This window comes from Macrobrachium rosenbergii, chromosome 12 (assembly GCF_040412425.1).
Source record: "Macrobrachium rosenbergii isolate ZJJX-2024 chromosome 12, ASM4041242v1, whole genome shotgun sequence".
Taxonomy (NCBI): Eukaryota; Metazoa; Arthropoda; class Malacostraca; order Decapoda; family Palaemonidae; genus Macrobrachium; species Macrobrachium rosenbergii.
Genome location: NC_089752.1, coordinates 114,370,689 through 114,382,399, shown reverse-complemented (window position 1 = coordinate 114,382,399; position 11,711 = coordinate 114,370,689). Strand labels below are relative to the sequence as shown.

The following is an 11,711-nucleotide window of genomic DNA, read 5'->3' as shown; positions in this document are numbered from 1 at the left end:
ATAGCAGCAATCATCGACTTATAATCCTAGAAACTGGGATGGTAAAAGTTTCATACTTTTTTGGTAACTTTTTCCAAGTAATTTGGCCCGTAGGAGCCATCCTGCCATGCTTTTTGCACTGAAGCCATTACCAAAGGGTGTTTGCAGTGCCCCTCTGGTTGTAGCTGCACCCGCTTTTTTATATTTTACCTTGAGAGATTGGTGTGCCTCCTTTTCTCTGTAGGTCCACTCCACGAAAACACGCTGTGAAATCCAAACTTACTTGTCATATACACAATAGTGCGGAGACATTCTGAGATTTATACGACGTACTCCTTTTGCTGTATCTCCGTTCATACTCTCTTTCTTCCATCTGACTTTCCACCTGTCCCTGACAATTGATTCATTGTGCAACTATGAGTTTTCGTCCTGTTACACCTTCCAAACCACCTTCTCTCTCAGTTTCCCTTTCAGCACTGGATGACCTTATAGGTCCCAGCGCTTGGCCATAGGCCTAAATTCTATCCTATTCTGATTTTTGTCTTGAAGTACGTAATATTTTCTGGCTCCCATAATCTTGCTGGCCAACCTTTCCAGTTCTTTCTTGGCTTTATGACCAAAAACCCGTAGGGGGATGGTGCTGTCAGTGCACCTTTAACGACGCACTGTAGGCATTACGTAAGGGTCTTTGCAGCATCTCTTTTTGCCCGTAGCTGCAACCCTTTTCATTCCTTCTGTACCTCCGCTCTTATTCTCCTTCTTCCATCTTACTTTCCACCCTCTCTTAACAGTTATTTCAGAGTGCAACTGCGAGGGTTTCCTCCTGTTAGGCCTTTCAAACCTCTTTACTATCAGTTTCCCTTTCAGTAAAATGACAGATCCTAGTGCTTGGCATTTGGCCTAAATTTCATATTTCTGCTCCATCTATGGCTTAAATTTCGTAGTTCATTCTCTCATTCATTCCAAACAGTGGACAATCCACATTGCGAAAGGGCAATTCTAGTAAGTGAAATAGAACACGTGCTGCTTTGAAATGATATCATACTGTTCCGAGAGGTATTCAAATTGAATGGCTTAATAACCGATAACAACTACTGCATAGCAGGTGGCTGTGCAGAATAAAACATTATGAATCTATTGCACCCGGTTTTACATGATAATGATGTAAAATGATGACTTCGGCTAATTTTGAGAATAAGCCTTCTTGTTATCTATCGTGATTTTCACACTGAAGACATATGAGGATGAGGATGCGGATGCGTGGAGTTAAAATCTGCAGACTGCACAACTAGGTAAGCTATCAAATCGTTCTGCTTTACAATCGAAGTTACCAGAATTCTACAAACGATGTAAGAAGATAGTTGAACCCCTTGCTCTGTCAAGTTCATTGTAATTTACACCAAAAGAATTATATAAGTATAGTGGGAGTGAAATTTTCCAGCATCTTTGTCAATAATTCATAAAAGGATTGCACCGGACAGATTAACCTGCCTTAATGTGTCTCAAAGGCTGAATAACAGTACGTTGCTTATTTACTTTCCCATGCAAATGTACAAGTAACCGAAATGATTATTATAAACAAAGCTGTAACTCTTTGATAATGTTTCAAATGTGTGTAATGACGAGCGCATTTACCGGTATCAGAACGTCCTCTGCGGAATGGGGTCTTAGAAAGGAAAGGAAGAAACAAAAAGTAAATGTAACTTTTAGAAAAAAACGAACTGTATGAACTCAAACTACTTCAGTAATGGTTACAGGCATAGTGAAAATTATATGTCACCAAGATCAAACCCTATTGGCACAAGTAAAGCCAAGGCACGCTAACAGAGGGTAATTTTATTTTATTTGATAAAATTAATGTGCACTTCATTTCTAGTGTTAGAGGACGTCTCTTAAGATAAAGTCAAGTGTTTTGTGCATTTCATTTCTAGTGTCAGGACGTCTCTTAATATAAAGTGTTTTGTTTGTTTGTTGTTTATGCGTCATATGTATCCGAAAATCTTACTGATGATCAGATTTACACGTAAAAAGCAAACGGCCCACTTCTAGGCATACTCCTTGGTAATATTTATTGAAACAGTTGTTATGAAACTCAAAGTTGTCAAATGGGCGGATCAGGACGAGTGAAACTGATCATCGAGCATTAATTTCACTGAGGCATCAGCTGATTGGAAGGGCTACAAACCTAAGGAATCGTATTGGAATTGGTAACTGTATGTTGTGGAGTATATAAAACGATTTTATTGCTTTCTTTGAATTATAATTAAACTTCAATAATGTCATTCATGGACTGTGTATTTTAAAATGAAGTTTAGATGTAAAAATAAACTTTTGAAAACAGTTGTATGTTGGTCACTCGGGAACGTAATCGGAGGCGGAACAATTGTAAACAATGTTGCTCTGGTTACTGAGTCTGTGGTGCACACATCAGCTGATTCCGACGGAGTAACTTTCTGCTCCCGTGACTGACTTCGGGACGCCTAATTGGCCCCATTAAGCGGGTAAATTCTGCCACTATAACATCGTTACCTTTCAAAAAGCACCCACAATGACCGAAATAGAGCTGTAACCCGAATATCTCTGCTTTGAATCGCGAGACGCAGGATCTATGAATGAACTCGGCATACCCAATCCTATCCTAGTGTGACAAGTTTCGCCCTCGCTATGTCGTCCGAAGGAGTGGAGCCATTGCCCTTCGTGGATAACGCAGATACTATCGTTCCCATATCAGTGGTGAGTACAGAGGCTGCGAGGAGATCGCGGAGAAACAGGTCAGGACCGAGACAGCGACCTTCTTCTGACCGCTATGTCGTTGGGCTTGTCACGCCACATGTCGATCACGAAGGGATTGATTACGACGACGACGACGACACAAACAGTTTGCTGGGGCAGAATCATGAGCAGATGTCCTTACCTGATGATGGCGGGGGCGATATCCTGCAGTCGTGCCTGCTTGATAGCGCTTATGGGGATGATGATGATGTCGGTGAGTATCCTAGGCTAGCCAGCCAAGAGTAGCTCTTGTATATTTGTAGTCGGCTAGGGTAGTCTGCGAAAAGTATTGGCAGTCGTGCCTAATAGTTTACTCACACGCATGTCTTACTGATGTACGAAAAGAATTGGTAGTCGTGCTGAATAGTTTACTCACATACATGTCTTACTGATTTACGAAAAGTATTGGTATTCGAACTGAATAGTTTACTCACATGCATGTCTTACTGATGTATGAAAAGTATTGGTACTCGTGCTGAATAATTTACTCGCATACGTGTCTTACTGATTTGCATGATGGCACTTTGTTTATGGTAAGCAGAGAAAACAACAAAATCTGACGGGTTGGGTTGCTCAAGGGTGGCAAAGCTGCTCTCCTGAATAATGTTCGTTTCCAGTCCGAACATCCCTACTCGATTTTTTGTATCTTTCGAATCTTCATAAAAAATAAAAAAAAATATTTATATACATAATTCTTACAAACTAATATTTATCACAATAAAAAGTAAAATATATGTAAATAATTGAGAGTTTTTTCTAAGTTTCAAATTAGCAAAATTCACTTAGGGACATTTGAAGAGACATTTGATCCCCAAGGGGCTAGTACTAAACTCGGCGAAATACATTTGACCCCTCAGGGGCTAGTACTAAACATGGCGAAACAGTGTAGGTGAGTCACTGTTTTGCTGTGTTTAGTACTACCCCTCATGTGGAATTGGAGTTCGGACCGGAAACAAACTTGTACTGCCCTCCCTTCAGGCTAGGTCATTGCTGAGGGTTAAGGTTAGGCTAGGATTTATTCATGTTGAAGTATAAGCTTAATATGGTGTTGACTGTAAATACACCAAAAGAGTTGATTTTGGTGTGTTTTCAGTAAGTGACCCACAGACTTAGTACAGTACACATATCTTGTGCACCTTTACCCACACTGATCTACATATAGAAGATTGACCATACTTGGGCAATGGGTTTTGCATACCCTGTATACTGGCCTGTGATTAGTGGGAGAGGTCTGTGAGCAAAGCCTTTGGCTAAGCAATGCTTAGGTTAGTTTAGGACAGTACCAAGTTTGGTTTCAGATATATTTTAGCATTTTGATTAAACTTAATTTTAGCTTTTATCTCTGGAAATCAACCATTTTTTAATTAATTGGCTAAAGGTATTTGAATTGTGCATGCATGTTCTGCATTTAGCAAAAGGACACACTATTGTGCATGTCCAGAAATTGTTTACTTCCAAAATTTAGCTGCTCCTGCACCCAGGGAAAAATCTGATTAGGCTAGTCTACGTTCACGCACGGGCTCATGTTTGTGTGTTCAACCAGAGTTTATTTGAATTAGCTGAAAATATTTTTAAATCATTCTAAGATCTACAAAAGTCAGTTGAGTTTGTAAAACTCATTTGAAGGAGAATGAACTTACAATATGACCTCTAGCCACAGGTTCATTCATCTAGAATTTTAAAGGGGTGCTCAAGTTGAAAATACATTTAGCCACCTGCTATTCATAAATGTTTTGGATCAGGCTAAAAATCTGATCAGGTATTGAATGAAATATAAAATGCACTGAAATTGCAGTGTACAGTAAATGAATGTATGCCATTTTTTTGAAGTTGAAAATATAAGTATTTGCTGAAATGCCATAGCTTATACACTGAAATATGAAAATAGGTTGAAGTAAAAAGTGTTCCTCTTAAACATGTTTACTTTTGCAATATATTGAATAACTCATAGATTGAATAAGCATGTAAAAATACTAAAATTAAAAAAAAAAGAAAGTAACACATGACCATGTCATATTTGCACACACTTTCTTTTTTTGAATTTTAGTATTTTTACATGCTGATTCAATCCATGTTTGGGCTATCACTCACTGCAGTGTGATGTGAGCAACCTGTTAATTCAGCTGTCATCTGGTATGGACAAAATTTTGGATTGACCATTTAGTATCTTTGTTCTGCCTGTACTAGTAAGGTGTTAAATTAGCAATGGTCCAATTTCATAAGTATTAACTCCATAACACATGCAGAAGCATATGTATGAGCCAAGCAAACAATTTCTGATTCCAAAAGGATAAAAGAAAAGGTTTGTGCATTTGCCTGATGATGGTTTTGGTGCCAGTAGTTAAGTGCAAATGAAATGTGTGGTCAGTTAAAGGGGAGAAAACTTGTTGGAATCGGTCATAAGCGGAGGTTAAGAGGTCAGAGATGAACTGAAGAATGCACCCAAAAACTCAGCCAATTACTTTAGTATCATCACCTTTAAAACATTTATAACTTTCCATAATAGTTACCATACTCCCTTGACATTATATACATAACTTACCTTAGGCTATGAGTTTGGGGGGCCTAGCCTATTAATCTTTGACTAATTTAATTTCAGGTAATCCTTCACAGTTTATTCCTTGCATATAGCAAAGTATCAATCATATTTGTTTTGTAATGTGATATTTTGAATATTCATGTTTGGGAATAGAATTTTTTAAAAAAGGTGTAAAAAAATGACAACATACATAACATTAAGGCATTTTATGATTAAATAACACCTACAGAAAATTTAATCATATCACTGACAGGTATTTACTAAATGAAAGCATAAATATTAATAAACATCATATTGATTGATAAGTAAAAATGAAGGTTGAAACTAATTATGGATGAAGATTACTGTAGTAAAAAAGAGGGCCCCAATCACCCAGCAGTGTTGACATTTCCATTTCTCAAAAGTAATTTGCGGACTGTGGATACCCTTTCTGTCGACCTTGATCTGTCATAATCCACTATGTATGTATGGTTTTCATTTTCTTATAAAGAGTGGAGTTAAAGTTGGTTGGATTGTAGGCAGACATTGTAAAAATTACAGTACAGTACAGTACACTAACTCCAGCATCCTCCAGTACAAGAAGGTAATGCTGAAACAAAAAAATGTCTTCAGTATTATCAACAATTCTTGCATATCAGAATTATTTCTAGACTCAGAACCTAATCTTGATCTTAAGACTTCCAAATGTACTTGACAAATGCTGCTGAAGTGGGCTGTCTCTAGGTATTACACTAAAAAATACGGCACTGTAACTTAGCTATAGCTTCATTTTCATAAAATTTTTAGGCCTTAGTTTAGTGCTGATGTGACTGTTGTATCAGCTGCGTAGTTGGGTAGGTTGTGTTATACTAAGAAACATTGCTCACATATTTAGAGATTTGCATTTGTGAAATATAAAATGTAAAACTTTAAAAATGTTTACTCTTATTGTGAGAAGACAGTACACTACATTCTTTTTGCATTAATTGTTACAAATATTTATTGAACAGATTGAATAAGGAGTCATTTTTTTCTTGTATCATTATCGCATAATTGTTTTTAATGTTACTGTATGTTCATGTTTAAGTCTTTTCATTTTGCTCTTGCATTTGAAACCTCACCTCCCTCAGTGTGCTCTAATCAGATTTAATGCTTTTCAGGTATTAGTTGGGTGAAGGCCATGTTCCTCATAGTAAATGCTGGATTGGGAGCAGGGCTTTTAAATTTTCCAGAAGCATTTCATAAAGCAGGTGGAATAGTTCTTGGAAATGTCATTCATGTGGTAGGTGCAACTGTAGTACGTTTAGTTGTTTGTGGACTGTGCGTTACATAAGTTTCAATGGGGGTGTTATTTGAAGATAAGATACATCACCATATCTTACCTTTTGTATGGTGATTAGTTTCGTAGATATGCATTACTTGGTATATTATTGTTACAGTATTATTAGTATTATTATTATTTTGTTTCTTGGTATTATTATCTGATACTGAGCAGTTCAGATGAGATTTTAATCCAATGCAGATATGCTTATGCATTTTTCCATTTAAAAAATGTAGACATTCAAAAAGGAAAAGGACTAAGATTTTTCTTGACAAACTGCAAAGGGAAGCTTTGTATCTCTATTTAGGCGTAGCTTCTTAGGTATGTAAATGGATTCATCTGTATATATTTTACTTTCAAATAAAGATTATGTAAGACGGGAGGCTGTTCAAGTGGAAAAGTAATCTTGCATTCATGTCAACAGTAGTCTCTTTTGTTGGATTAGAGGGGTATAGACAATTTCAAGTTTTTTCATCTTCACTCAGAAAGGGAATTGGAGCCTGAAAACATTCCTGCTCCTGTCTCATCTTCATTAACATTTTATACATAACAATCAGCAAAAGTACTTTGGTATCTTGTGGTTGAGGGAAGTGAAGTAATTTCCAGAATGTTCGTATTGGTCCGACAACAGGACTATTGCCAGTTAAGTTAATATACTCAGAGTTGAGCTTTGTTATAGTGCATATTAAGTGTATGTTGTAAATATACATTACTATAAATAACATTTCATTTACATCACTTTATTACAATTTTCTATTAGGGAAATTACTGTAGATATCTAAGAACAAAGCTGAAACAAATGATGTACTGTAATAAGGAACACTATATTATACTGATCTACTCATGTCTGAGTTGAGTGATGATAAATATCACCTCGACTTAGGGGAAGGGTGGTCTTGCCTGTTGTCTGACTGCTTCATTTCACTTTTATGTTCTGGAATGCAACTTGAGATTTGGCTGTGCAAACTTGGAGGTATGGCATTACGAAAATGGCTTATAAATTTAATTGATGTGAAGTTCATGCATTCCAAGACTTTGAATCAAACTGTGTCAGAAGATTGGCTCCACCTGTCAGGAAACTTGCTTGTTTTAGTACCGATTCATTGTGTAATTTAGTTTGAAATGGTTTGTTTAGAACTGTTATGCTAAATTAGAGGTTCTGTGATATTGGGACTTTTTAACAGTTTTTCACTTTATATTTTTCATTACAGATATTTACAGCTTGTGCCTTAGGATCTCTTCTTATAATTGGTCGTTGTGCAAGTGAAAGGAACTGTAAAACATATCAAGAGGTAAAATTAAAATCATTGTTCAAGTACTGTATTTAAAAAAAAATAGTTTTCTACATCACATTCACTTGTTACTCACATCTTTTTTCAAGCAGCTCAGTTTTATGTAAATTATACATCCTTGTTTGCTATCATTCAATTCATATCTGTTCTATTTGTTCATTGGAGGTTGACAAACTGTTTATAGTTTGCTCATTCCAATTTTTCATAGATAAAAAGAAGCTATCCAAAATCACGATGAGTGAAGCTATAGTGCATGATATCCAATTATCAAATTAAATATATCAAACTTTTTACTTAATGCTGAAATTTAGTAGTATGTTAAGATCTTTTAATTATGTTCTGTTTCTGTGGTGTACTGTTGATGTGTGAATAAAATTAACCAGTACTGTGGTGCCATTGCAATTTACAATAACCTGTAAAGTAGATACTTTGCAACATAAAATGCTGTAAGTGAATCCTGTTCTTTAGTATTTGATGATGATGCTGGTTGAATAACTTTTTCACTCTTTCAAATAAAATTTGCATAGCCACAGTTCAATAGATCAGGTGTATATGGATTCTGTGGTAGGATTTACAGCTTTGTTCTTCCTTTGCATACGGATCATATGTAATACTTTATGTGAGATATGCAGCTACTGCATGTGCATTCCTGTAATAGGTCATGTCGTGAGAATGATGTGATGCTTTCAAATAATTTTTGGGTAACAAGAAGAAGAAGAGGAAAGAAAAAGTGTATGAGAGATTAACATTTTAAAGTATTTTATATTTTGATTCTCTGGCATGATTTGATACAAGTGACATTTTCCTAATTTTCTGACAGTTGATTCTACATATGTGCAACCCATGTTGGAGTGTTGTGGCTTCAATGTTCATCTCCTTGTACTGTTTCATCACTTGTATAACTTTCATCATCATTATTGGCGATCAGTTTGACAGAGGTAAGCTAAAGTGTTATTTTTTTGTATTTTCTGCTGATACTATCTTGGATTGTTTGTTTACCAGTGCAGACCTTATTTTACCTAAGATGTAAATGGTATTTGTTCCAACTGGAATACAAACATACACTTTCATAGAATGGAGTACTGAGCGCAAAGTCCTGTGGCTGTCTCTGATTTCAATAGAAAACAAAAGCCTATCAGGTAGGCCTATGTGTCACCTGTGACCATTTTTTTCTCGGCCGCCTTAGCGTGCGGTTCATTGCTGACATTCGTCTTGTGTTAGTTGAGATTTGCTTTTGTGTGTGTCACATGTTCGTGCCCTTGTTCTTTTTCATTGCTGGAGTCATACCCTTCCAGTGCCTCTCCTTCCCCAGTAACCCTGTTTATTATCTCTGTGTAGTGTATAGTTTTTTGTGCTGAAGGAAGGCATATCACTACTTTTTCTTTTGTGACCCAGCCACTGTAGCAAACTCCTTGTGTAGAGTCCACATATGTGGATAGATTCTCCACATTTTAAAATTTGTAGTACAATTGGAGCTGGAACATTGATTCCCCCTGTTCCACATACTTTGGTGTGAGTGGCTTTATCCCACTCATGAGTCCCAAGTTCTGTATCTTTAGTTACTTGTCTCATGGGCATACTCACTGTGTTCTGCTTCTGTTTTTCTTGGGCTTCTGTGTTAGGTTCCTGCATCTAAGGTTTCATGCCTTTATTTTAGTGTATTGTTTTATATCTAGTGATGCCTTAGAGACCTGTGCTTAAATCCTCAAATCATTTCAGTGACCATCTGAATCAAGATCAACATCAACATTTAAAACTTGATATGTGCTGTCACATAGTCTTGACAGCCTTCAAGATCCCACCTGTGAGGGAAAAGTTTGAAGGTTTGGAAATATTCAAGTGTAATCGATCTTGGCATACTCATAGGTACTTTGGTTGTACACAAATCTGAAGCCTATCGAAAAAGAAACCAAGCCTTTTACAAAAATTTATTTCCTACTTAAAGCTTGTTCAGACTTTTCTCCTTCAAAATAGTTTTTTCCATAATGAATACACTGCTTCCAAAGACTTTCTAGTTTTAGAATACATCCGGAAATTCTTTTGTAGGGAGAGTGCACAGGTCCTGTAGCCAATATGCTTCTGTCTTTCCTGATGTCTGAAATCAGTTTCTTTTCAAGCTGGCTTTTGTCTCTCAGAGCAAGGAAAGCCTGCAGGGGCTAGATCAGTAGAGTAAGGCAGTTGGGAAATGAGAGTCATCTGCCTGACCAAGAAGTCACAGAGAAGGATTAACAAGTAACCCTGGTGCATTGTTGTGATGCAACAACCTTGCTCACTCGCCATTCCTTTCCTTGGCCTTTTGATGAAGTGCTAAAAGAGATCAGATGTCTTTTTGATCCAAAGGTTGAAATCCACTCTGAAAAGCTGCCAATTTCAGACGACAGATTGAAGCATAAAGTTAGAAATTTAGGGATACATTTGCATAAAATGATGATTTATATGCTCCTAATTGTTTATTCAGCAAATTAATTTGCTTTTATTTTAGTAATTGAAATTGCAGTACAGTATTGTAAAACAGTAGATTGCTTAATTATTTATTTATTTTTTTCAGTATTTGCTTCTTACATTGGAATGGATTTCTGCCATCGATGGTATCTCCACAGAAAGTTCACAATGACAATCTCTTCTTTACCACTTATTTTTCCATCTTGTTTCAAACGAATTGATGGCCTTAGATTTATGAGGTGAGTAATTTTGGGAGGAATTGACATATTTATTGGACACTGAAGAATTTTAAGTAATGGAAACTAAAATTTTTAGGTGACAGGGTAAGGGTTTTCATAAATACAGTGCAAATGGTAGGTACAAACGATCATCCCAGTGTTGAAGTTGAATAAATCTGTAATTTTTCCTGTGGGGATACAAACAATCATCTTTTATATTTTTTAGTATATATATATAATTTTTAATATATATATATATATAGTAATGTATGAGTAATAAATCTCATGTAGACTGTTATATCCAAATTAACAATAATAACTTCCTGTCATCTGTTTTAAATATTACAACTGATGACACACACCACTTGATGTAATGCTGGTAAAAATATTTCATTGTGAAATCATTTCTGAATTCAAAAGTAATTTTTGCAATAAACTAGTTTTTATTAATTTTTGCCTTGGTGCCCAGTTAGCCTGCTTAACGTAGTGCTGATTGGAAACAGCAAAACAAAAATAGCACTGGTTAACACTGGTTGAGGTGTCCATTGCTAGGGCGAGTTCCCCATCTGACTTGCCACACCCAGTCACTTTATAAAGATGAGGAGTCAGTGTCCAGTCCTGCTGCCTCAAATTATTGACAGATTCTACCATCCATATCATAATTAAAGTTACTTTATTTCTTTTTGCCAAGAGCTTAACACTACAATCTTCATCGATCAAATTACTTGCTGGCTTATTCTGTGTTGTAAAGGAAACCAGCCTAAAATAAAAAGAATACCTGGAAACTTGCTCAAACCTCACATTCAAACTTCAGCTTTGCAGTGTGTTAACATGGAAAGGTGATTATTTAAAAGCTGAGCAGTAGTGATTCAGTTGTATTGGGCAGCAGTTGAAATTTGAAGGACCAGTTGCACTATATGTTTTTGTACATGCAACTTACCCGTCAGATATATACTTAGCTATAGTCTCCGACGTTCCCGACAGAATTTCAAAACTCGCGGCACACGCACAGGTAGGTCAGGTGATCAACCATACCCGCCGCTGGGTGGCGGGAATAGGAACCATTCCCGTTTTCTAATCAGATTTTCTCTGTCGCTGGTTCCGGCAACATCTGTTGTTGGTTCCTCCTGCTTTGATTTTCGTTTTTCTCGCTTGCTGAGGATCTATTT

The 11,711-nt window shown here is 36.5% G+C and overlaps 1 protein-coding gene across 2 annotated transcripts in view; it reads left to right on the top strand.

Moving 5' to 3' along the window:
- The first annotated feature begins 1,847 nt into the window (after positions 1 to 1,847).
- LOC136843913 (sodium-coupled neutral amino acid transporter 7-like) overlaps positions 1,848 to 11,711 on the top strand; it is a 29,822-nt gene continuing 19,958 nt past the window's right edge. Inside the window, exons 1-5 of one of the 2 annotated variants that reach the window (XM_067112823.1) lie at positions 1,848 to 2,965; positions 6,430 to 6,551; positions 7,802 to 7,882; positions 8,703 to 8,820; positions 10,431 to 10,563. In XM_067112823.1, the coding sequence (XP_066968924.1) occupies positions 2,644 to 2,965; positions 6,430 to 6,551; positions 7,802 to 7,882; positions 8,703 to 8,820; positions 10,431 to 10,563 (776 nt within the window). In that variant the 5' untranslated portion in view covers positions 1,848 to 2,643. The remainder of the gene's footprint in view (positions 2,966 to 6,429; positions 6,552 to 7,801; positions 7,883 to 8,702; positions 8,821 to 10,430; positions 10,564 to 11,711) is intronic. The other variant, XR_010854725.1, reaches the window with a different exon arrangement.